The sequence below is a fragment of the Rissa tridactyla genome, chromosome 1 (assembly GCF_028500815.1).
Source record: "Rissa tridactyla isolate bRisTri1 chromosome 1, bRisTri1.patW.cur.20221130, whole genome shotgun sequence".
In the NCBI taxonomy this organism is placed as follows: Eukaryota; Metazoa; Chordata; class Aves; order Charadriiformes; family Laridae; genus Rissa; species Rissa tridactyla.
In genome coordinates this window covers 196,847,325-196,874,052 of record NC_071466.1, presented here as the reverse complement: position 1 = coordinate 196,874,052, position 26,728 = coordinate 196,847,325, and the positions used below count along the sequence as shown (strand labels likewise).

Sequence of the window (26,728 nt, the reverse complement as noted above, 5' to 3'; positions counted from 1 at the left end):
AATCGCTTTTATAGACATTTTTGAGGAAAATACAAAATCACAGAACACATTCCACCCGCTCAATATAGTATCACAAGTAGCTACTTACCAAGAACTACGCTCTCAGCTTTTGGCCACTGAGAACACGGCAGATTTCGATAGACTTGGTCTATTATCTTTTCCTTTACCTGTGATATAGTGTCACAGTTCAGCACTTTCACAGGGATGGAGTCAGTTCCTCCATCTTGTACATACACATTTACTGTCTGTAAAAAAACAAATGTACATGGTTATTAAGAAAATCAGTGCTGAATTACCCCTGAATCTGTTTTTCTGGGCAATTTATATGCAAACAATGTGTAAAATTCACTGTGCAATGATTATGGCACAGCAGCACGTATTTGCAATGGGAGTATGGCTTATTTGAGCCATCCTTTGCTGTTATGCAGCCAACCAGCTATCCTAAATTCCAGCTAATTCCTCCCGCTATGACAAAAGAGAAAAGATGCAGGACAGATTTACTCGTGTCTAAGATGCTGCTATTAGTGAGTCTTGGGAATTTAGTAAAGAGGGACACAGAAGCACAAAGCAGCTGGACCACTGACTAGTGACATACTTTTCATAGAGCCTGCTAACCTGGGACACAGGAAAGCACAAGTAATGAAGTGTCCAAACTTAACAAGTTCCCAATGATCATTTGAGCTGCACTTTGCTGAACTCCTAGAATACTGTGTGCTTTTGCCTTCCTTTACGCTGTCTTCACGGTTGTGGTTTTACTTCTCAAGTTGAGCGGACTCAGTCTGTACATATGGTGATTTAACATGGCTCAACTGATGAGCAGCGGCTTGTTCAGCTCCCGTAACTTTACCTCCTGTGACCAGCTGTTCATTAGATATATATAAATACACACATATGTGCACACACACACATATATATGTATACATAAAAGCCATTTATATCAACATCTTTGGTGTTTGAAGCTTTCATTTACTGCTTACTGTTGTCACAATAACTCTAATAGCCCCAAGAAACATATCTTAGTAGTTTATGCTAGTTTTAAAATATTACTGTTTTCTGATAGTATTGACATGGGTTTTTTTTAATGTTAAAGAGATTCTTGAAAGCCTGTAATTTGCTAAATACACAGTGATTTTTTAAAAGTAGCTTTGCTATATAAATGTCAGTTTTAATACAGACAAAAGCAAATGAGAAAATGATGTCCAGGAAACCTCCCCAGAAGGAAAAAAAAAAACAAACACCAAAACCAAATAGATGTTATGAAAAGCCTCTTTCTTTCACTAGCCGAATCAGTACCACAGCTCAGAGCCCTCGTGGATGTTTTGCCAGTCAGGTAGCTTTGGAGGCCAGGCACATCTGAAGCATCGCAGCTCTCAGATACATACGGTCCTGCCAACCATAATGCCTGAATTTATCATCTCAAACCTCAGAATAAACTTGCATGGCTGGTATTTTTAAACAGTGAAGAAAAGCTACACCATACGGCAGTCAAATTAAACATGATTGCACTGTCCCTTGACAGAACTCTCAAACTAATCATGAGATTTCACCTTCCTTTTCCTATTAGCTTTATGGTAATTAGACATGATTTTGCTGCTGGTTCAGTATGCAGCATGTCAGTGGAACCAGTGATGCAAAACAGATTCATCTTTTAAATAAGAACAATTAGAGAGCAGACAACTGCTCTATACTGTACTTTCCCACCGTGTCTCACTTTCAGGCAGAAGTGAACTAATTAACTTATGCTTTAACCTACCTTGGTGCACAAATGCTCCCTAACTGTTCCCAGTTACCACAACAATGTCATCATCATGCCAAAGATCCCAATAATTTATAGCAACAGTAACCCCCTTCATAATCTTTCACCATAAATATATATATACATATATATATATCATCATCTTCCATTCATGCACACACGTAAAATCTTTGTTTGATGGGAAATCTGTAAATCTGGACCACATACTGCTAGTGTACAATGTTTAATATCTAGCTCATATGCTTGTTGTGCCCACATCTGATTGCATACACAAATTTTCTGCTTTCCCACTGCATTCATTTAGCTTAATTGCAGGCATTGGCTTTTTTTGTGAAAAGAGACAGAATGAATAAAGAATTATTGCCATTATGTCTTACACAACGTACAGTGCAAGTAAATTTTGTTCTCCATACACAAGAGAAAATATAACCAGCATTGCCAGTCAGCGTGGTTTCTATGGGTGACACGTTCAGCTCAGATATGAAGATGACAACTCAACTAATCCCCAAAATATTAATTGAACTTAAAACATTTCTTCTGGCCCAGCACCCCCTTCTCCTCCAGGCAGTCTAGGTCACAGTCTAGTGATTCTGTGAGTGAAAGTCCTACAGCAACCTCCTCACATCAGCCCTCCCATCAGCATCCCTTAAGAATACACAAAACGGTGATTTTTTTTTTAACCAGGACTTAATAAAGCTTTTTATTAAGTTTCTCTTTCCACACTGCAGATATGTCACTGTGTCTTTCTCAGTTGGAGACAACCACAAATGGCTCCTAACATGTCAATAAAAGAGAAATCAGAGAGGGGAAAAAAAATCCTGTGTTGGTCTTTGAAGGACAGTCTGTGCGTCTTTGATATTCATTACACTGTATCCTCAAGAAAACCAGCAAGACTGTCAGAAAGAGTAAAACTAGAATTTATGCTCCTAAACAGCTAAAGAGTGGGCTGCTTCAGTTTCTTAAAAAGACAGTGAATCTGTGTGCTGGACTCTAGTTGGGAAAGTGATGGAAATTTGTTGCAGTGAACAGAATTAAGTCAAAGAAGAATTCCTAACAGAAGAGAACTGGACCGTGGCACTGGTGATCAGATTCAGGGGGTGGTGGGGAATTCCTGAGGCAGGGATGTCCACTCCATCCCACTCACAGCATCTAACATGGGTCTCCAGAACTGCCTGTAGAGGCAGCTTCCCCTCATCACTGCAGGGAAATAGACCCCTTTCAACACCAGTTGGGCTGCCCACATTCAGGAGAGTTTGACTCACACAGGAACAAGTGCAGAAATTGGTTCATAAAGTGTTTTGGAGATGGCAGAGCCATCTCGCCGGACTGTAGAGGAGCTCCTCCTGGTATACTAATAAAATGATCTCTGAACTGACGTTTGATATGCTGACGAGCAGCAATCACAGGGGAGAAAGACAACCCAAAGTTCAAGCATAATGTTAGTGCAAGAATTCTGCAAAAATCAATTGCCAGTTAATTTAGATGGGAAAAGGGAAGGAGCCAAACACCCCCACCACTGTTCAGGCAGACTTTGAAAATTATGACAGGGATTTATTGAAATGGATTCCACTGTGGCAGGACTTGGATCTAACACTTAGAAGATACTTTATAATTCTGTTTTCCTGCTTGGAGACTCGCTTTGGTCAAACTATCGACAGGCCTAGCCATGACCAGAATTTCTATGCAGATCACAGTAGTCCAGAAAAGGGTGTACAGACTTAACACGACAGGACTTAATTTTAAAAGAAAAAAATATTTTAGAATATATTAATCATGCTCCACTTACCAACTGCGTATACTCTACATCATCTCCCAGTAAGCCTGTGTCATTCAACGTATACTTGGCTTTCTTCAGTACAGCATCCACTGGGCCTTTTTCTACCTGGTGTTTGATAGCCTTGAACAATTTATAAAGAGGCTCCCCGGCATTGTCCTGTTTAAAGGAAAGGAAATTAGACAAAGCAAACCCAAAAGATATACTCAGTGTAGCACGTTTAAGTATTGTTGATAAAAAAACCCCACAGGCAACAGACTTCAACTCTTACCTTGAGGTACTGGTATAAACAAATAGACATCCAGTTAGACAACATTCTCTCAACAACCGTTTCAGATCTGAAAAAAAACAACAACCCCGAGTATGGTAAGGGTACTTAGTGACAAAGTTTTAGAGAAAAACATTGCTTGCTTGAAATATAATATTTTTACATGCTTAACTGCATGCACTCTCCTAATGCAATGATTTCCCTATAGAGTTTTGAGAGCATGTACGTGCTGTAGGATAAGTGCTTTGTATTGCTCATCATTCCCGGGTACCTTCAGCTCATTACTGAAAAGCACACATCCTTTATGCAGAATCTTAAATGGGGTCTACGCTGTAAGAGCTAAAAAATTAACCCAGTTGTGCAGTTACTGGGAAATAACCTACAGATTACAAAGCTACAACATACACAGAGCAAGGTCTTTTGTAATTTATTTGGGATAACAACAGGGTTAAAAACACTAGAGCAAGCCCTCACTGAATGCACGCTGCAAGCTGATTATGTATGCGCGTTACGGAGATGATGTGTGGTATAAATGCTAGATCATTTGGAATAAAATTAGATTAAAAAGTAAATGAAATGTTTGGTATTGTGTTTTGAAGTAAGGCTGATGTTCCAGTAATCTTGATGCAGATTCTAAACTACAGTATTTGAATAAGGAATTCTGTTGCCAACAGCCCTGTCTGGGCCTTCTACAGCTATTCCTGGTGAGCTTGTCTTCCTCATACGCTTGGGACAGGCTATTTCTGACTTTCACGAATAGTTGGCATTTTAATACAGTCACATCGCAAAAGAAATACATTTGCAGGAAAGCAGAGAACTACAGAAAATATGTCAATCATTCAAACCTTCTTAGCATCAGCTTTGGGTTTTTGGCCACAACATACTGCTCCATCAGTTCTAAGAACAGCGTCCTCATGATGTCAGTATAATATTCTAGTTTTCCATGTAAAGCAACTGTCAGTAAGGATGCAAAATACACTTTAGCTCGAGCAGAGAACTCCCTTTGGTTTTCCAGCGTGTGAATAAACTGAAACAAAAAACAAATGTAAAATCAAGTCAGATGACAGAATTCTGAAGAACCTCAACACTTGTCTGCACTAAGAAGACAAGCAATATTATTTTAACATTAATCTCCTAAGCACAGAATGGAAAAGTTTTCGGAAGTTTGAAAAAACTCCTTATAAGTAAATGTTATCTATAATTTGGTTTTGGATACACAAAGAGTGTATTAGACTAACCCAAGGAATGCTTAGATATTTTAACAGAAGAGTTATCTAAAAAGGATGCTTTAATTAAATGAAAAAAGGTGTTCTGTGACAATTTTTTGAAAGAGAAAATCAACTACCCTCTCCCTCAAATTCCCAGTCCTTTCACATCAAATTACAAAGACAGTAATCTAAGTACACCTGGGAACGCGCTCTCATCTGCCATAAACTGTAACGCTACCATTAACTAGCTCAGCACTGGAGCCTCATTTAAAAAAGGAGAAAAAGTTAGAAGCCTAAATCTATATTTAGGTGCCTGACAATCAGCTCAGTTTTTGAGAGTGAGCAATTAGAAGTCTCTTCCGAGCTGCTCTGAGCACTCATCAGGCTTGATGAATAGGCCACTTGAGGAGCCTCTGCCTCTCTGGGACAGAGACCCAGCAGATGGCTGTCCGCAGGTGACTCCTGTGATAAACCAGGATGGAATCGGCATTCCCTGATCATGTTTCTTAATAGGCTAAACCAAACTTGTAGCAGCAGTTTTTATGCCAGATCAGGTAATATTTGTTTTCCTACAGCCACTGCAGTGTTGACTAACTCTGTACTACGTGACCTGGCACAGAAACATGATCATGCCTCCCTGCCCCACCAGGAATCTCTGGCTGCGATGCCACAGATCTGCATTGGCTACTGTGGAACCAGAACTGTATGAAAATCACTTATTCTTAATAATTTTGCTTCCGTTGTGCTTGCAAATCTACTGTCTTGCACACACAGGTATGCCTAGATAAGGGACGAGGCCAATCTACTTCAATACTCACGTTAATGAGAAATGATTTGCTATTAAGGAGGTTGGAGAACTGGTTCAAAGCCTGCTCCACGGTCTGACGCCTGGCCTCTGGAATATCCAGCTTCCCTGTAATCATCACGTCTTTCTCTCCATCTTTGGAGGGCAAGAAGAAGACTCTGTCCGTGTAGGTTTTGTAGTCCAGTACCGGAATTCCAGCTTCATTGATATCATTTGTCTGATCCTCCATCTCTATCATTAGATCTGGAATACGCAATACAGTTTAACGGTTGATTTAAAAAAAAACCCTGCAGCTTTTTTAAGCAACACAATCTCTTTGGGTACCTTGTAATGGAGAAAAAGTAACATAGCACTGAAAACTATTTCATCTCACATTTTCTTTTGCTATTTTTACCAATTATCCTGTTAACTTCGACCACAGCTAATCCTATGGTGACATGAGAATAACTGCCTTTAGCACAGATGGTTTCCTTGTCACTCCCTCTCTGAAAGAGGGTCTTAGCAGACATCTGTGTAAGTTCATACATACGAATGTGGGATTATAACACAGAGCCAAAAAGAAGACACCACAATATTAGTTTCTCTTTTTCTTTTTTTTTTTTTTTCAGTGCACACTCTATTCCCTCTGAGTCCATGTAATAATAGAAGTTCTTTTTAAAAACACATAGCAATCAAGGAAAGAAAGGTTTAAAGTGTTAAGCACACTAATTTAATTGGAAGGAAGGGGATGGCAGGAAGGAAGAAGGTTAAATGGTTCATTGAAATTGATGGAAACATTTCTGTGGGACTCAAAAGCTCTGAAGTTCTTAAAAGGGACAACAATTAGGGAATCATCCTTTGGAGCAGCTATTCTAGCTGAAGGCTTTCCAATTACCCAATATTGCTGATTGACTAGAATACCATGTTAATTAATCTAGTGACCTATTGTCTCAGCAATTTTATTGCTCTTCTTCGTTCATTTCCCCCTTTGTTTTACGGCATTCGGCAAAGCTGAGGCAGAAAGCATCTTGCGGTTTCCGACTTTGCGGTATTTGTACTTCCTCCCTCATGCCCCTTTCTGTGGCTATCTTTGGTCCCATGTATTTTAGACTGTCTGCACTTTGTGCCGTTGACATTACAGTTTCACAGTATGGATCCAGAATGTGTTTTGGATTCGGTGTTTCATTTCACTGTCAGCCAAGGCGGATGCAGTTTAGGAGCTGGGTTACTCCTTGGATGTGCATTCTGCTTCCCCAGTGTTTGTGCTTGGTGGAGCAGAGAGGAAACCTTCAACCCAACAAGCAGCAGCAGCCTGTAGCCCCCTACTAGGAGTGTCAGCAAAAGAAAGGCATCTTCTCCTTTCAGAAATGGATATGAAGTTGCATGGGAGAGGTGGTGAGAGGGAGGGCTGATGACCTTGATTGATCCTCTCAGTTCAAAATGCAGTTTGAAATAAAGCCCATCTGGGAATAGTTCTGAATTCAAAGATTTGCTTCTGGGTTGTGTCCAGAACCTGGAAGGAGTCAGTTTTGCAGAGAAAGCAAGCTGATACAAGAAAAGGAAATCCTGTCCCAGAAATGCCAGGAAAACAAGACTGGGAGAGGCTTCCAGCATGGCCAAAATCTTTGAGGTACCCTGAGATTCTAAAATTAATTTCAAACTCTAACCTCAAATTGCTGTTTAATTCAATCCTGCTTTTTAGCCACTGTCAACATGAAAGAATCTATTTCTCTTTAGAAATAAAACACATGGTTTTTTTTTTTTAGTAGGCATTATTTCAACATGACCCAACAGCAAGTATAACTCAGATAATGAGGTAACATTTCATGGTAATCATTTAGGCCAATATTTGCAATGTTTGCACTCGGATGCCTAATTTAAGCGTTGCAATGAGTGGTTCGACACGTAGAAATGCTGAGCCTTCACACCTCCCGCTGCCTTCCCTGGGATGATGCCTCTGTATTTACACAGAACAATTAGCTAGCTCCTCAAATCAAGCTTAAGGTTTTCCCACGATAAACAGGGCAAAATGCTATTTCTTTCCTGCGAGCTTGCCAAATTATCCCTTTGTATGCTGATTGCTGCAAATAAATTTAGCAGCTCTGAAAACAGTTTTTAATGTGCATCCTTGGCACGTACAGCCACTGAACTGAATATTAAGTCCACGGGTACTCACTATAAAACGTCCTTTCCTCCTTATCAATGGCCACTCACATTAATGGTGGTAAGTAGCCCCAATCTCAACTAGTTTCTATTTCCCAATTGCTAACTCTGTGCTTCCTTTAGACTAAAACTGTCCATTTAATTTAACAGCCTCTGCTCCCTATTTTATTTACGGCTTTCATATATAACAGCAAAATATGTGCTGTATGTCAACGTCAGTAATCAAGACTACTAAGATCTACTAATTATTTGTTCCCGGAAGACAGTTTTAGCAGGATAGCACCATTGCTCTAGCCCATCTTCCGATTGCTCCAGAGGACCCACAGGGGTGCAAATATCTGTCATACCTGTGAATTCCTTCTTGCACCGGTCTCTGACACTCTCCTCCAGGCCTTCAAGTTGAGATTTAATTTTTTCATACTCTCGTTCTGCTTGTTGGCTCTTGCGTCTTTATGGAATAGAGGTAAGAGTTAAAAAAAAGGTTACAAACTGCAAAAGCGTATCATTTGCAACAGCTCTGAGTAGGAAGCCAAAGGACTGGAGGACATTTTCCTGGGTTTGATTTCTTTTTACATGCAGGAGGAAAACAGCAACGGTGGACCAAACCTTCATTAGGTGTAAATCAACCTGGCACCACCATGGGCCTGCTGCTTCAAAGCACACTTGGCCCAGCGATTGTACATCCAGTAAGCAGTAGCTACAAACGCTTACAGTCACGTATCAAGTGCAGAAACTTCAATTTGTATGCACTGACCAAAGATTGCTTGCAACGTGTCCTGCCCTGGCTCTGAGCCACGCAGGAGCGTGTCTGGGATGTTCAGGGAAGGTTGCAGGAGGCCCACGAGAACATCAGTGCTGTACAGCACATACTTCAGCATTGCTTCGGCTATATTGATATGCACCATAAGAGTGAAACCTGCCACCTCCTGAGGGACAGTATGAGGCCCTCATTACTAACCTTACAATTGGGCTAAGTAGGTCTTAAGTGAAATACAGACACTGTTCTGGCCTTTTGTGAAGCATGAGTTTCACCCTTAATCATGAAATTTGTGTGTGGGCTAACACTTATCTCAGCTGGAAAGGCCAAAATGCCCCCTTAGCCAAATCCATCCAGTTCAGACCTACAGTGCTGACTGAGGCAGCATAAATGCTGATGTATATGCGTGCAGAATAAGTTATCTCCTTCACAGGAGGCACTTTAGCTGCCATTTCAAGAATGTATGTGTGCAACTCAGTCTACAATTGTGCACTCGGCAAGCCTGGGACCAATTGTTGTGCTTATGTATAAAAGACGGACTGGGTTGACTGACACCAAGGAATTCAGTGTGCGTGAGAAGAATAAATTGGTGCTCATGCATATTTCCAGCTGTAACTGCCTTTCTTAACTCTGCAGCTCATAAGAAGCATGAAGATCATTTCTGTAGACTGCGCTGAAAACAACCAGGTAGTACTTCGAAAGCTTTAGGACAGCAAAACCACCTAATTAAAGAAACTTACCTGTAACAGATGACAGAAGTGATGATGATTGCTATCATAGGGATAAGTACCAGTGGCAAAATAAGATTCAGTGGGATGTCACTCACACGTGTATCATATTCCACCCTTCCGAGGATCCATTCTCGGAGTCCAAATTTCACCTAATTAGATAAGCACAGACATTTGTTTCAAAAAGTGCAAATGGACAGTGGTTCGCTTCTCAGTTGCGCTCTAAATTCTTAGTAATTCTCACTAAGTGAATTTCTGGCTCGAAGCGCCAAACAAAGGAAACATTTCTGAATATTTTATACTGAATTTAGGTCACTAGCACTTTATTCCATGAAGTAATTTTACTTTGCTTAGCAGAGGAATAAAAATCCCCAGCCTGTCTAGCTACAACTTTAAATTCCTGTGTAACGAAGGTAGAAGGCATTTGGCAGCTTGGGACTGCTGTTTACGTGTGACATCTTCTAGACAGCAGGCAGAAGCTGCAGGAAGACAGAACTGCAAGGAGTTTCTTCATGGTACTACAACAACTTTGGAGAACAAATTACTTCAATTAAGGAGCACGGCATCCATGTCACTTACACATGATATCAAATACTATTGAAAAGGTAACCTACAATGAATTCAGGAAGGTTATTGATGGTATCTCTCTTCTGCCGTTTCTTTGGTTGAGGCTGTACTTCTGGTGGCTCACAATATAAGTCCGTTTCAGTTAGTGTTTTTATGTTACAAGGCTCATCACCCACAAAAGCCTGGGCCTCATCTATCGTCATGGCTTTGTTCAGGTTACTGCCCTAGACAGGAAATACAAGGCTAAGTCACCATCACAAAGTCTCAGGAGACAAGAAGTCAAATTTCCATTTGGATCATTTTGAGCAGTAGATGTGATTCACACTGTGGTGTAGAGAAGAGCAGAGCCGCTGGGAATTATGCAATTCCTCTCCTTTCCTTCCTGGTGTGAGAAGAGATGTCCCCTCCACTCCTTGGGAGCTCTGTGGCAGAGGACATTTCCAAGTGTCAGGCTCAGCAGAAGGGGTCACCATCAGGAAACCCAAAGTATGGCTAAAAAGAGAGCTACAATCTCTGAGAGAGGGAGGGGGGAGGAAAGGACGGGCTGACAATATTCATCATCTAGCCAGAGGTAAGGCACTCTACCAAGCATTTTGGGTATGGTATCAAACAGCTGTTAAGGGTTTGAGAAAGGAAGGAAAAATTCCATACATGCTTCAAGGACAAAATGAGCAACCACCATCTCTTGACAAGTTTACCTTTGCATTAATAAGTTTGTTGACTTGTTTTTTGATGCCATCTGTGAAGTTTTCAAAGGTTGGGTCTGCAACATAGGCAAAGGAGTGGCTTTCATTTTTTACAACCAATTGATAATGATCCATTAGAATAATAGTGGTAATGTTATAGTTTTCTGGGTCTTCCAGTATTGGTGGGGAAGAAAAAACCACTGTGGTTTCATTGAGTCTTGTAACAAGCTTTCCATCAAACTGTAAGAAACAAGACAAGAAGAACATGCACATTTTAGAGTTTGACTCATTCCTGTACGTAACTGCTGATAACTTCAGACTGTAGAAAGAAAACCACTGGATTTATATCCTCTCCATACAGCAGAAATAACATAGTATGAGGTATTTTCTGAAAAGAAAATGAAACAAATTTGTTGATGAATCAATTGTTGATTCATTATGTTGTAGCAGCTGCCTGCAGAAAAAACTTAGGCTACAGATCAGTTTCCATTGCCTCCAAATTCTGTGGCTCTGGACCACACTGGGCTGATATCATTAAACTGCTCTAAGATTAAGAGATTAACATGGCAGCTTTAACCCATATCATTTTCTGTATCATTCAGTATCTCAGGTAGATTCTCTTCTACTGGCTCTGCAAAATACTTCACTGAAATTCAATACAATTACTAAGTAAAATTTTGGAATAAAATTGACCAATTTTCAATCAAGTACTCAAAGTAACAACTCAGTTAACCTGTCCTCCACCCCCAATTACACAAATGTTTTTTCCTAGAAACTCCTTCAGTGATTCAGTAATATCAGCCACAGCCAACAACACTAATAGGAACCCTCAACATTTCTTCTCTCACCACCTCAGTTTTTCACTTTGAGAAATGCAATTTGACAGCTTCTCCCCCACATTTCTGATATTGCCATGTAAGTGGAAGCAAAACAAATATTAGAAAAATTTCTAGTCTTAACCAAGAATGTGTGCTGTACGTAATGCTGACTGAAGCTAACGTGCTGAGAAGATGCTGAGCACACAAAAAGGCAAGGGGTAAGAAATGTTGATAAACACTGCCAAGAATGCTAAATAGACTTTAAGATTGTCCTGGGAGTTAAGGTTATCAAGATAATCACATTTTTCAGTTTATGGCCTCAGAAACATAGGTGGTTTTCCTCTTAAAGTTCTTAAAGGACAGGATTTTGATGGACCCAAATCCAGCTGCCTTTGGCATACTCATACTCATTTGAATCATGCATATAATACAAAACATACAAATTACCAACTCTATATGGACCACAAGACAGTCTTAAATTTAACAGGCAGCCTTAGAAAAAGTCTTGTAACGTTATTACTGGAAGAACATTTTTAAGTCCTCAATCACTGCATTAAATTGTGATCTTCATTAGCAGAATGGGAAATTGAGACTATTGGTAATGTCAGTTCTTTTTAACGTGAGAGGCAGGGTGGGTTCGTGGTTTTTTTTCAAACATTATTTTTTATAACTTTATGTGAACATGCTATAGGTGGAAGATGCATGAAGCAAGAAAGAAAAGAAGACTTGGTTCACTGAGGTGTGAGAAAATAAAAGGCACTGACTGTGCAAAGCTGAGTACTCAGCATTGTCTGGATTTGTCTGTTTCAGGCAAATCTCTAAAGCCTGCAGGGGGAGAAGAAGGAGAAAGATAAAGAAAAAATAAACACTTTCAAATTCTGAAATATATCCACTTTACCACTTGAAGCTGAATTCTTCTATCCTTAATCACATTGAATGTAAATAATTTAAAAGCAGAAGTTTGCAAGGTACAAGTGAACGCAAGCCGAGATGGTAGGAGTAGGCTCTTGTTCCACGGAAACCCTGAACAGACTCAGAAACCTGTTCAAACTTTATTCCACTCCAAGCCCAGTGAAGTCCAGTGGGCAAACTTAAATGCATTTTTTGAACAGATTATATGTTATACATCCAGTGTGATGCCTTTCAGGGGAAAGAAAGAAAATTACCCTTTTGAGATTCGTTTTGGCTGCTTCTGGACGCTCTGCATACACCACCAACGAGAAACTCTGGATGAGCTCAAAACCGGTTCCGGTCACTGTAATATTCCTCCCTCCACTGAAAGGCAGAATTAAAAAAGAAGTCAAGTCATTGGCAAACAACCACAGCTATGGACTGCTTTATCCTGCACTAGTACTACTTCCACTGAAAAGAGCCATGCAATCCCTATATGACAATTAGATATCCTACTCAAGGGACTTCTGTTAAAGCTATTGATGACCACAGGATTTAAAAGCAGCAATGCCAACTTCGAACTCATTTTAAAACAGCAGAATAAAGAAAGAACAAATTGCTTGGTTTGTTATTTGTGGCTTTTCATTGATGCCTATCTTTGTGTGCTTTAATTCTCCCGTGTTTTTGTTAAAATCACTCCACCTACCACACACACAGAGACAAAGGTGACAGTGCATTTTCCACCGGTCTGTAGGGACCTGGCTTCTCTATTCCCTTTCACTCGCAACACATTGTTTAAAAAATAATGCATTCGCATAAGAAGAAGAATGCATGCAAGTTGCCAGTGGGAATTAAAGTCACTGAAGTAACATGGATTTAGAGGGATAGCAATCCTCAAAGCAATCCATTAAAGTATGCTTCAGTTTATACAGAGGGAAAAAAGAAGTCCTTTAAATCCCCTGTGGTAAATCACTGCTGATCTACCAAAAAAAGCCCTCCAGGCCCCAAAAACACCCAAACCAAAAATCAAAATCAAATATTAAAAGCAAATCCTATTTTACATAAGTGACAACTCAGTATTCAAGGAAGCAGGTACAAATTTCTCCAAGAGAAGTCACGGCCAATTTTATTTTAATATTCTATTTGTAAGGTCAGGACGTTACACTTCTTTTTACTGAAAGAAAGTGGAAACATCAGGATGTCCCTCTGCCAACCGTACCCCACTAAGCAGAAAGACCAGAATATTAGGGAACAGCACAGACCAACGTAGAATCAAGGTCACAAGTTTTTCCCTGGATCGGTCACAGAATGACTTTCAAAACCAGAGGTATGCTACAAGGACTTTTATACAGAGGATTTGCCATATTGATACAGATATACGAGTGGCATACATTTCTTTGGTTTCACAGTTACTGGTAGGTGAGCTTTTTTCCAGAAGGAACAGCTAGCAGATGGGGTGTTAGTGAGAACCACCACAGAAGACAGCATACCTTTTAAAAGCACTACTGAACCCTGATCTAGATTTCCTAAGAAAATACTTTTTTTCCTCATGGGACAAACAGATGTCAAGCCATAACTTTTCTGTTTCCAGCATACTTATTAAAAGCTGCACAGAAGAACTGTTAGAAACCTTTCCATTACAAACCTTTTATACAGGTTATCCTTACAGGATAAGAATTTGTAAGTAACACAAGGATCACGTTGTCTGGCATCATGCTGAAATACTTCAAATCTCCTTCTTTGAGACATCTTCATTTAAAAGAAACTCATTACCTTTTCTGGTTTCCGGATTTATCTTTGAAGTGGGGATTAAAGTTTGGAGGTAAACAGAATACTTTCAATCCCCAGCTGCGGTTAAGAAAGATCACAAACTCTATGTATCTAAATGTGTGCATGGTTAGAGTACAGGAGTTTTTATTTCAAACAGTTCTGTATGTAACAGATTTACTACCTATTATGCATATTTTAACCCAATTATAAATGAAGTTATGACAAACATTTCGTTACCTGCTGAAGCTATTTACAGGCAGGAACTTGGTGACAGTTGGATTCTCACGGTATGAAAATTGCCCTGGTACAATAATTTCAGTGCCCCCATAGTCCATTGTGACTTTAACATCTTCAACCTTGCTATTAGGTCCTGTAATGCAAACAATCTTCTCTCCAAATTCAGTGCTAGGTTGGAGAAGAAAAAGAAGAGGAAACAGCTTCAGTTATTAACGTTGCGGTGATTTATATTCTTTGCAGTAGAACCCCAGAAGCAACAAAAAAAGAGCTGTATTTTTGCCAGGCACGGAGTAGTTACAAGAGGAGACAACACTTTCTTCAGATCACTTAGGGTCTTTAAAAAAGATGTAGGATATGAAAAGGAACAGTGTAGAAAGACAAGAACAGTGCAACGTTAGCACACTTTGTGTAGTTCCTTTTTTGGGGGGAAGAGAAGGGCAGCAATTAATAAAAGGAAAAAGAAGGGAGAGGAACAAGCCAAGTGGCACCAAAAGATTAAGATTTTATATGGAACCACTGAGGAGATGCCGAGTGAAACCATGGGTGGGTTTGGAGCCACCAGTCAAGCGGAGAAAGCCGAAACTGGAAATAATCTTTGGATATCTCAGTTCTCCCATTTCGGTTGTTTTTACAGCTGCTTCTTCCAGCTGGAGCCTCTGAGTGAGTTTCTGTCTGAATGTTACGTGCAGAGCTCCATTGCATGGGATGATTCATGAAGAGATAGACAATGGATTTGTTAAATTTCTAAAGGCCAGAAAAGGTCGATGCTTCGTTAGGATACAGCTCGGTATTGTTAGTTACTCAGGGTACGTACACATTGCAAGGCTGGCTACCGACTGAAACGTGAACATCCTTCTTGGAACCGGTGGCCAGGTTTGTGCCAGTGATGGTAAGGTTTGTTCCACCTGCTTGTGGGCCACTTTCAGGTCTTATTTGAGAAGGATGAGGTTCCTGCAAAGAGGAGATGGTCAACTAATGAAGAAAATTAAAATAAAATTTACACCAGTATTAATCGGTATAACGGTTAATAGAAGTTTAATATTACTACCTGAAAAATAATAAAAAAAAAATAATAAAAACCGGACAAATAAACAAAATAAACCAAAATCTTTCATTATTCATGCTGAAGGAAGAAGTGACAGATGATGTGAATACACTTATATCTTTTCCATGCTGTGTTTTACAAGGCTTTATATGAATTTCAATTCCTTATTTACAAAATATAGTTAGCTGCCATTAAGTTTGCGAGAGTTTCCTGTTGGATTCCCTGTTTTCACACTCATTTTACGATTTATTTCTTCCTTATGGCTGAGTCTATCTTCACATTTCCTTACCCTTTCCTACATTCCACGTCAGCTACAGGAGAGACAAAGCAAGGTTTCAAAACTGGTACCAAACAGAAAGAATATTAAGATTCCCTTTATCTTGTAAGGCTCTTAATTGTGGTAAAATTGTTATCCTATTCTTGAGCACTAAGCTTGCAAAGAAAGAAAATCAGAAAATACTACACTTTTCTTTATGCACCTAGAGCCTTGGAGCGGATTTCTTAAAACCAATTGAAACAAGCAGTCACACTTCAAATTGTTACGAAATTTGTTGGATATTTAAATTTCTCAAATAAGTTCCCTCCTTCTGTTCTCAATTCAGTCTTTGTTTCTGTGATTGTATTCCGGGAGCTATGACAAATACTGTAAATTAACAGTGAGGGCTTTTCACGAACAGTGTGATTTAATTACTTCATGGCTAAGTAGTCCCAGCTTCCCATTGAGAAAAGCATCCCTTATTCAGGACAACACTGAAGCTGCTGAATCACGAGGATGACCGAAGCCATGCAAGCCGCAGGAGATGCTCCAGGGGAGTGCTGATCACCGACTCCGTGGCCTGGTGGTGGCCGTGGACGTGCCGCAGCCCTCGTGCTGGGGTGGTGGCTGCAGGCACAAGGTGGTCCCACATGGCCAGCTGCCACCCGCACCACGCACACAGACGGGATGCCAGGTCTGAGCAGGCGGCAGGGACATTGCTACGAGGGACACTGCATTTACCAAGGCACACCAGATCAACAGCTTAAGGGGGCTGGGAGCAGGTCATGCTTTTTCTGATGTATAACTGCTTCTTCATCCATATTCAAACGCAAGCTTTCCTTAAATGAGCCAAATAAGCAATAAGCTTATTTGCCAATCTCATGTATATGTGTAAAATGACATCTGCTGCTGATAATAAAGTCCAGGCTTGAAGCATACGTAAATAAGGCAAGAGCAAAGAAGTTTGAAAACTTCCCTTGCTGGTGAAGGTGTCCCTGATCACCATCACACTGCACTGATCTCCCAGTCTAAGGTGGAAAAGCCCCGCTCAAAAAACAGAGAGCAAGAGGCCCACAGCTCACTAGCCATGCAGCAAAACCCTTTCCCTCGCGTTGTTTCGCTCAGGCACAGATGCCATCTCTGTGTCAGCTCACAGCTACAACACTGAGGGCCCGCGAGTGGCAGGGAGGAGGGGGACCATTGTACAGTTCAGTTCAAAGCTCGGTGAGCCATCGACAGGTTTTTAACGAGCAGCAGGAATCTGTAAAAATGCATCCAATTGACCTCCTGGTTACTTTACAAATTTGTTTTATTGAAGGACAGATATTATAGAAAGACGGGGAACTCATACTTGCTGTGCTTGTTTTATATTTTCATGTCTGAGCAACTTCCCTCTGAAGGAATGCATCATGGTTCAGCACACTTCACAAATCCACAATGACAACTGTAATTTGCTCTCAAGTCATTGAGCTTTAGGAATATGCTTTAACGCTAATTGGGTGTCAATTGCTTTTCTTCCCAGAGAGAAATCTGTTTGTAAACCCTTCACTCCTCAAGATGTACATCGCTGCAGCATATGACTGCTCTCATGCACTAACCTTTGATTTCATTTTAATTTAATACATCGCTCGGGTTACAAGATTTTATGTAGGGAAGTGACTCAAAGTCATATTAAAGCATTTTGTAAGCAAAAAGGAGCCTTGGTTCAATATAACAGAGTTGACTAAAACTTGCTCGCTTAGGTCTATACAACCCTCTTCTTTGGATTTAATTGCTTGCTGATTTAAGCTAAATTGAAATAAGTCACACCAGTGTAAGTAAAAAGTTGGAACAGGTCAGTTTTAAAAAAATCACACTTGAAATTTAAATTAACACAAGTCTGGACATGTGCTTCACAGAAAGGCTCATTTGTGGTTTTTTGTAACACAACTTTGTTGCTAATAATGACAATCAAAATTGCATATAAAATATATCTTGCTTATATATATTATTATATAATTATGTTACATATAAATTGCTTATAAAACCGTATCAAATACTTTAAGTGTAACCTTACCACACAGACAGAAAACCACCCCTTTTATTGACTTAAAATTAAATCTTAATTGCTATAAATATATATAAATATTTTGCTTAATTGCTATAAATATATATATATATAAAAATTAAAATAAGCATGTTGGACCACTGCATTATCTGCAGTAAAAATCCACAGCAATGATTAGCTGCATAACATGCCTGGGATAAGCTTTCAGAAGAAAGTATCCCCCAAGAACCACTAAAGAATCAGTATGGACAAATTCGTTATCCCTAAACCTCAGAAAAACCATTTAAAACTTGTAGCCTTTTCCCTAAATACTATCTCCACTGAAAGCCTCGCCTCTAAGGACAGACTTAGGAAGGAAAGGAACAAGAAGCCACTTAAAGCCAAGCCTTCAAGCAGAGACTTAGGAAGGAAAGGAAGCAGAGAAGGTTTCTGAAGCATCACACACCACTGTTCTCTGTAACCTCCGCATAAAAAATGAAAGGACGCTTGCTAAGAACTTCTGCTAGACAGTCATATTCCTTTCTTCCTGCAAAGATGTGAAATAATTGCCCTGTTAAAGCTCTGCTGGGCTATCTGATGGGTAACTTTGGCAGGGCGTCAGCTGGCTCTGTTGCTACCAACCAGTCAATACCGAGCGAGCCGTGAACTTGAAGCAGAACCATCCAGCACCATTTTCTGTGGGGGACCTTTTAGTGGTGGCCCACGTTTGCCTGCCCAGGCGTAGGAATAGATAGGTAACCAAATAGCAAAGTTATCTCCGAGTAACGCAGCAGCAAGGGGGAAGTGAAACAAATATCTGTTCCATTTTCCCCAGAAACTGATTTTTCTTAGCAAGAATCTGACTATGCTGGAAGTGAAAGCCCAGCTACGCCGGACGGGAGAACATGCCACCCACGACTCACAGCCCCACCACGGGCTCAGCACATCTCAGCTTCACTTCAGGCTGAATGGAAAACCGAGGCCAAGAACCACTCTGGGAGCGCAGGCAGGTAGCAGCTAAGGAGGAGGTGGGATAGTTTTGTTTTAACCCTTATTTTCTCTTTAATTGCTGGGCTTCCAGCAGCTCCTCAAAGGACTCTTTTAAAACAGCTTAATTCAAAGTATGCGTATTTAACGTATTTAAAGTGATTTTGCAAATACCAAGAGCTCTCCAGAGACCAAATAACGTGGACGTCTCATAAAGATGATCTAATAAGGAGAAGCTGAACTGTGCTCTGTGTGCAGAGGAATTCTTCAGCATGACTGCTAAGAAAAGCATCGTATAGTAACTGTTTGTTACTGTAAACTTGTCAGGAAGACGATTCAATTAATTTTTACTTGCTATTTTCTGTTTCGCATTTTCCCCCTTTCCCTGCCTTTTAAGGACCTGCCAGAAAAAATAAGTAGTTAAAATAAATCATCAAGAATTGTAACAATTTTAAATCACAATTTTATTGCAAAACCAATGTGCTACGAGCAAGTTTTAGTGCTCTTCTAAAATATTCATGGATGGCTCAAAGAGCAAAGCTGCATCGGGCCCACCTAGCGGTCTTCTTAAGAGTTCCAATACAGAAAAAAAAAAATTGGTTCATCCAAATGCTCAACCGGAAAGCATTTTTCAAAACTGCAATTAGGCAGCTAGGATCAGCAGGAGAAAGATATTTTGCTGAATGCCGAGATAATCTGAAAAAATACTGTCAGTGGTGGCACAGGCCTTCAACAAGAATCGTGTTACCTAAGGAGAAGTCCCACAACTGACATGGCACTGCCCAGTGGGACACAGAGGTTCAGACCTTTGGAAACTGCCAGGTCTTATCTTACACAGTCTTATCTTATGCAGTCTATCAAAGCTGCACCTAACCCACAGCTCTACGTCGCTTACCACAGCCCTGCATGAGATTCCTTCCCCTCGCAGAGGAAAACGAGGGGCAAAGGGTAAATCCTTCACTGCAAACTTTGTTTGAGGGATAATAAAAATGCTGCTTTTACCAAGAGGCAACTCCCTTTAATTTGGACTCAACCCTGAGCAATACTGAATGATCAGCCCTTACAAACAGCACCGATAAACCCCGGACCTCAAGTGCCGCGAGATCAGTGATGCCACCTTTTCAAAATCCCCACATGGATTTCTTCTCTCCTTGTGTCTGCCCTTTTCTCATTTCAGTCTCTGAACCAGAAGTACGCCTGCCGTCATAATAAATACCCTGCTTCCATTATCAGCCCTCTGCACCTCGGGATCTTTGTTCGCTCAGTTAGAAGGTGCCCGGGGGAAGTTGCACTTTCTATAACACTGCAGCGCAGCGCACCACTATAACATCACACCGCAGCGCTCGGTGCAATTATGAGGTTAAGCAGAACATTTGATTATGTGTCCTATATGGAATTTGTAGCAGCCTTGTAATAATTCTTCTGGAAAACGTCAGCCCTTGTGAGGACTTGGCAATACTTCATTTCTCATGGACACAGTAAAATTTAAACAACCCTGCAAACACTAATTTAACCCTTGTTTTATAAATCCTTAAAGTGTAGGAAACCATAATTCACATATATTTCAGTCTTTTTCTTATTTTGCTCGAAATAGATCAGGGTTCAGTGATCTATAGTTCTCCTTTTGTCACCAGGCAAATATTGTTCGTGTCTTCCAGGTAGTTCGATGTTTAAGCATAAATCTTTTCGGCAGTAACAGCTTACATTGTTATGCGGGTTTCTTGATAGTCTAGTTTAAAAAACTGCCTGTTCCAACGTCTGTCGGTTGTTCAGTGGCCTGTTTCCTGCTGCGTCTGGTAAGCCACCTCTCAGCGGAGGGACTTCCCACCGCCGGGACTCCCCACCACCTTACGCTTTCATGCTCATGTCATGTAGGAAGTGGATTTGCAGTTTGGTTAAACACATGTACATCCACAGCCGTGCTGTTTGGAACCCAACAGAACAGTTCAGTTGGAAGGGACCTACAACGATCATCTAGTCCCAACTTGTCAACAGTGTAACTTTCTCCCTACTGCATGGTTTATCCTGAAAAAAATAATTGGATCTTGACAGGATTTCTTGCTTGTAGGTTCGAGCAGATTGTAGCTTGCGAGTCATCAGAATTATGAGCATTTTATGTGTCTTACATACAAATCTTCTTTAAATCCTACTTAGGTGTAACCGTGTTGAGCTAGAGGTCTCAAAGTCCACCAGCAACCCAACCTTCCCATGTTGTACTGACTGCTGAGTTAGCACTCCTGAACTGATAAGCAGTTTTCCCAGTGCTTTGATAACCATTAGGCAGCTTTGCTGGATGGATAATGATACTACGAATAGGTTACCTCTTCTGTTTTATGACTGTGGTTGGTGCCCATCCCATTGATATGGTTTCCCTGAAAGCAGTGGTTATCTGCTCCAATTCGAAACAGTAAGACAATGGCAATTTCTCAGTCCTTGTACATTGTTTGAGGTATGTAACGTTCAAATAGCGCTGTTTGTTTGTTAGCAAATTCATTTATTCTCTTTGTAATACCAATGAATTCCATTATGTGCCACTCGTGTTCCTGTGTGCCACTGCCTTATCTTTGCATCAGGGACTGACCTGAGCTTCACAAACGGTATTTTTTGGTTTTGCCTCACAGTAATGTCATAGTCTTGCAACAGTATGTTCTCTGAGGGTGCTTCGGTACCACACATACCTCTGTGCTTCGGTAGCACAGAGGTATGGGTTAGAAAAAGAGAAAAATACTGGCAAAAGAGCTTGCACTGGCCTAAGTATGTATATGACTTCACACTCAGGCCATTTTCCAGTGTCCTGTTTTCTTAATCGCAGCCAGAAGTCTTCTCTTTGCTTGCTCTGTTTGTATCTTTTGCCTCCTACTTACAAATCTGTCCACAGAAATGCTGATTTATTTTCCATTGTAGTTTCATGCTTTCTGCGTGCTAGAGGGTAAATTACCTCCATGTCTGTTCCACTTATCATCACATTTAGATGCGAACTTACTTATTAGCAGTGTACATGACTGCTGCTCTTACACAGCTACTGCAGACCCTCTGAGCATTTGCATTTCAGCTCTTCCATTTTTCATCCTGTTTATTAATCTAGAATGAACTTTTTCATCTTTAATATTTTATGACTTGCAGTTAGTCTTTGTGCACAGTTAGGAAGGTGATCTCTTATTTCTTCAGGTTTCTGATTACAATTTTAGTAAAAGATAGCTTTTACAGGCTGAAAATGCTTCAGAGAGCTCACAGCATTTTAGATCTCTGGGATCTGCTGGTGTCAAAGCAAAGCACAGCTTTTACCTGGCTATCAGTGGGGTTACTGCTATTCTCTTTTTTTTTTTCCCAATTTTTGCAATTTTCCAATTAAAGATATGCAGGTGCAAAAGAGAACCATTCCTCCAGTCTCTTTTTCACTCACCCAACTTGTATTTGGGATCGGATCTGGCGAGCTGATTTGTGTTCTTTTTCACTGGGTTTGTTTGCTTTGCAGCTTTCCTGGTTTACACTGTCATGTCCAGCCAACTCAATTCTGGTCCCTTGCACAGTATTCAAGAACAAGAGGAGTGCACTCCCGTGGAGCATCACCTAGGTTCTGCATGTCTTCTTTTTCCATTTCTCTACTTTTCCACTCGTCTCCCACTAAGTACACCCTCAACTTTTTATATTCCTGGGCATGACTCCATAAATAGGGGTATTATCTACTATAATATTCATCTGTGGTAGGCAGTTTCTAGCCCAAGAACTACACCACCGAGATGAAAGTGGTTACCCTTTATCCTTCACTAATGCAGAAAATCAAAGAGAAAAACAACCAGCCACCAAGGACGCTACTGGTGGATCACAAGAGGGGCCAGAAATTCAGGAACAGTTGGAAGGCAACAGAGGATGGGAGCCTAACGGAGATGCAAAGAAACCTTGGCATGAAGTCTATGTGCCAGGCCACAAGCAGAGAGACAACTGGGGAGGGAAAAGAGGACGGTGGCAGAGTATATCCCCGTGATGCCATGAGAGATGCCAGCTGCAGCACGAGGGGAAGCCAGCAACAGATGGATATGTTCAAATGGACATGATGGGCAGCAAATGGCAAAGCCTCCTAAGCTCCTTTCTGCCAGCTCCTGTAGGCAGTGACCTCCGGCTGGGGGTTTGCCTTTGATGCAAGTGCACACCTTCACAAGTAGGAATGGACTCTTGTGCTTCCACACAAGCAGAGCACAGGGATGCTGTGTCAAGGACCTGATGACACTGCACCCACACGTGAATAAGATTTTCACAAATGTGCAGAGCACACTATTGGCCTGCGTTTATCTCACCCATCCTTTCCTCCACAAGTAACCTTTCCCTTTCCTCATCCTGGTCCCAGCTGCAATAAGTTCTGGCTCACGAAACCGGTCTGTGAAACAACTAATTTGTTACCAAAATTATCTGCACCACATTGAAAGCCAAATTATTCTGCCAACACTTGCATATAACACACACAAAAATTAAAGGCACTGAAGGCATAGCCCACAAAGTGCTGTAGACACCGGCCACCTTCTTGGAGGTCAAAATGTCATTTCATGGACTATAAAGGTAACCACAGGAGCTAAATTAAGCTTCTGAATGGGGTATGCAAGTGATTAGGAACTGCTCTTTCCCCCTCCACTTCCCTCCTTTCTCAGACTCAAAGGAGCCTGCTTCTTGTTTCTTCAGACAAGCCACCCACTCACAGGATATTCAACCAGAGAATTTCCATTGTGCGCTCTTGGCAGCCTGGTGTTCGCCACAGTGGCTGACCTGACCCACCAGCTCGCCTCGTCACAGCATCCACAGCACAAGCCAGGCTTCGGTTCCTGGGTTACTTCTGCAACAGCAGAGAAGCGAGCCCAGTCCTGCCTTCCCGGGGCTGCTTCATCCAAACCTCACACCATGTGAGCCGATCAAATGCTTCCAGCCACTCCAGGTGCCCGGGAAAGTGCATTTGCCTGGCAATGCGTGTTGTGTGCTGTCTGCTGTGGATGAGGTGCTTATGCGAAGGGTTGATATTTTACACAACTAATTTTTTGGACTGCAGGCAGCATCTTTTTATCGTGAGGCAGACACCACATGATTTTCTGAAAAGACCACAGAGCTTTGCTGACAGGTTTGATGGAGAAATGGAAGCAAGCATGACCGATACAGCCAGTGTTCACTGGCAGCTTTCAAGCAGAACCACGAGCACTGGATGGTGGGACTCATATTTAAGTGCATAGCTCAGATGGTAGAGAATTAAGTCTAATAATATCCATATGAAGAAGGGCCACTTCCCTAAAACTCTCAACTACCCAGGAGTTCTCCTGGCCCCCACGGAGGCTGATACACAAACAAGATGTGCTCCAGGACTCAAGAATAAAATAGCCACGATCCCCTCTCTGGAAGCAATTCCAGGCTGCGGCGGATATGCGGTTCATCAGCATCAATCATAATGGCAACTAGCATGTAACAACCCCCCCAAAAAACCCCACCCAAAACCCCCAACTACAGCGTAAAATGCACATGTTGAGGTAAAGAGTCATGGAGAAAAATTATGATGTGAGCTAAAACCCTTCACAAAAGCCTCGTGGCACTAATGGCACTGCAGTGGTGAGGGCTCCCAGAGCAATTGCTTCAAACATCAAGCAGGAAAGCAGAGGATGGATGAAGGTAAGAGGAAACTGTCAGGTTGGGAGCAGATTAAGGTGGAAGAGTGCACCCTGTTATATGTAACTGTGCTGTTCAGGTTCACATTCAGACTTCCAGTATGGTGAATAGTCATCTTCATGTTTGTTTTCAGATCAGACCCTAATTTATCCCCCTTTCTTCCTCTTTTTCGTTATCCATCTCATCTTGTTTAGATAAAGAAACTTCCCAATTTACCGAAGTCATTTTTTCCAAGCAAGTCCCGAAACTACCTCCAGCGCCTCAGAAATGCATTACAATTTTGAAAGGTCCTACCGCTAATTTCATCATCTTACAGTTATTGGAGTTTTCTGAAAGCATGTAGTTTTTTTAATCTGCACAGCCTAAAAGTCCCAGAATTACTCTTGCAAACAGACGCTGGAGATGCCAGAACTGGCTGCAAGCTCTCGTTCTGGTGGCTCGAGTCTGCAGACAAGGTATTCTGAGAAAGGAATCACGCTTCAATGGGATCAGCAAATCTGGACCATATACCTAGGAAAAGCTTCACCCCTTCCTTTGACAGTGCTTCTCACTGCCATAGGAACAAGCAAATCAGATAAAGTTAAAAACAAGCGAAAAAGCAGGACTGGCCTTTAGCCATGCCACTGCTCCACCTGCTTAGAGACCAGCCAAGCTGTCAGTGCTCCAGAGGTACCACATAGCTGGATATTAAAATTTAGCATCACTTCATTTCTGTTTCACTAAGCGGGAGACTGGTTATTGCGTGATCCTGCTTATAATGAAACAAGAGAAATGTCAGCGGAGGAGGACTGGGTTACCAGAATTTAATTTTGCTGGAATGGCTGGACTTGACGAGAACTCACATTGGGTAGAGAAACTGTGATAGGTAGGGAGAAAGGGAGCTTTCTTCCCCTGTTATGTGGCAAGTTTTGACGAGCTATTTACTGCACAGCACAGACTCTTGTGGACCAGGGCATTTGAGTTCAGAAATATTTTTAAACTGAAACCGTGGCTTCCCTTTTAACTGGATTTTTGACCCGTTTAACGGAGGTCTGATGCATTCCTTGGCTCAGAAATGCGCCGTGCTGGGGCAGAAGCACAAGTCTAAGCCCCAAGTTGTTCTGACTATTGATCCTCATTGATCCAGCTTTAAAAATACATCTCATCATTCAGGCTGGGTATCAACAACAGACAAATGTAATAGTACTTATCAGAGAGAATGGTTTGGGTTAGAAGGCACCTTCAAAGATCACGTAGTCCACCTCCCCTGCCATGGGCAGGGACATCTTTCACTAGGTCAGGTTGCTCAAAACCACGTCCAACCTGACCTTGAACACTTCCAATGATGGGGCATCAACAGTGTCTCTGAGCAACCCGTTCCAGTGTCTCACCACACTCATCATAAAAAATGTCTTTTCCTACCCATTCTCCTTGAAAACTGACTGTGGTTTTGGTGGTAGACACTAGTCACACGTATGAGGCTGAGACCGTGGGGAGCATGGATGCAACTCTAGTGTACACAGACACATCAGGCTGAGCAGCTGCACTGTCTCCTTGGGCACGGCTTGTGCGCTTCTGCCCTGCACCGCCACGCAGCACACTGAGAGTGGTCACTGCTTTTGTGCTAAAGCTCTTGTGCTTTGGGTGATCACAGCACACAGTACAAACAGTGATAATTACCAGCAGGAGGGCAGCCAATGTGCCAAAGAAAGGGAAAAGTATATAACAGAAAATTTATTTTAGGGAGGTTCTTGTAAAGAAGAATATTTTCTTTCCTTTGTATAAACTGAATAGAAGAGGTTTTAAACAAAGCACAGATTTCACACGTCTGCTGAAAGAAGTCACCAAAGAACTGCCTGAAAACAGCAGCAAAACAAGATTGTAGCTTTTAAGACAACTGAACTGACGAGACTGTCTGCTCTGGTTGTCTGTTCTCACACCAAAAGCGCTTGTGTCACACTTGTAGAGGTGCACATGAGTGCAACGCCCCTGTACTGACTTCAATCCTACTGCAGTCCACAGTTGGCTTCATTTTCTCATGGAATAGAGAAAAATGAAACTAGAAACCAATGTCACCAGTTTTAAGGCATGAACTGTATTACTTGTCATTGCTTTGTATTTTGTATACAGAGTCCCCATGACAAGATTTTTGCAGTAAATAAAAATGCTCTTTATTGGCAGTCAGCTTAGGTATCTGATAGCTCAGTAACCTGAGTGCAGGCAGATACTGGCACAGAGGAAGTCCTGGACTTGCAGGAAACCATTGTTGTGGTTTGGGCATCCACCTGGATGACACCTGTGCAGTGGCTTCTCCTAGTGCCTCACCGATGGGCAATCAAGGAGCCAAGAGCAGTGGCTGCTTATCTCGCCTCCCAGCTGTGCTGAGCA

The 26,728-nt window shown here is 41.4% G+C and overlaps 1 protein-coding gene across 6 annotated transcripts in view; it reads right to left on the bottom strand.

Annotated features, from left to right (window-relative positions):
* The window catches only part of PLXNB2 (plexin B2), a 260,101-nt gene that overhangs the window by 18,510 nt on the left and 214,863 nt on the right, over window positions 1-26,728 (bottom strand). For all 6 annotated transcript variants that reach the window (XM_054217236.1, XM_054213852.1, XM_054215554.1 and 3 more), the window contains 12 exons: window positions 15,222-15,358; window positions 14,408-14,575; window positions 12,676-12,784; window positions 10,704-10,931; window positions 10,053-10,229; window positions 9,451-9,590; window positions 8,301-8,401; window positions 5,825-6,054; window positions 4,644-4,825; window positions 3,802-3,868; window positions 3,543-3,689; window positions 89-245 (listed from right to left, as the gene is read on the bottom strand). In XM_054217236.1, coding sequence (XP_054073211.1) covers window positions 89-245; window positions 3,543-3,689; window positions 3,802-3,868; window positions 4,644-4,825; window positions 5,825-6,054; window positions 8,301-8,401; window positions 9,451-9,590; window positions 10,053-10,229; window positions 10,704-10,931; window positions 12,676-12,784; window positions 14,408-14,575; window positions 15,222-15,358 — 1,843 coding nt within the window. The remainder of the gene's footprint in view (window positions 1-88; window positions 246-3,542; window positions 3,690-3,801; window positions 3,869-4,643; window positions 4,826-5,824; window positions 6,055-8,300; window positions 8,402-9,450; window positions 9,591-10,052; window positions 10,230-10,703; window positions 10,932-12,675; window positions 12,785-14,407; window positions 14,576-15,221; window positions 15,359-26,728) is intronic.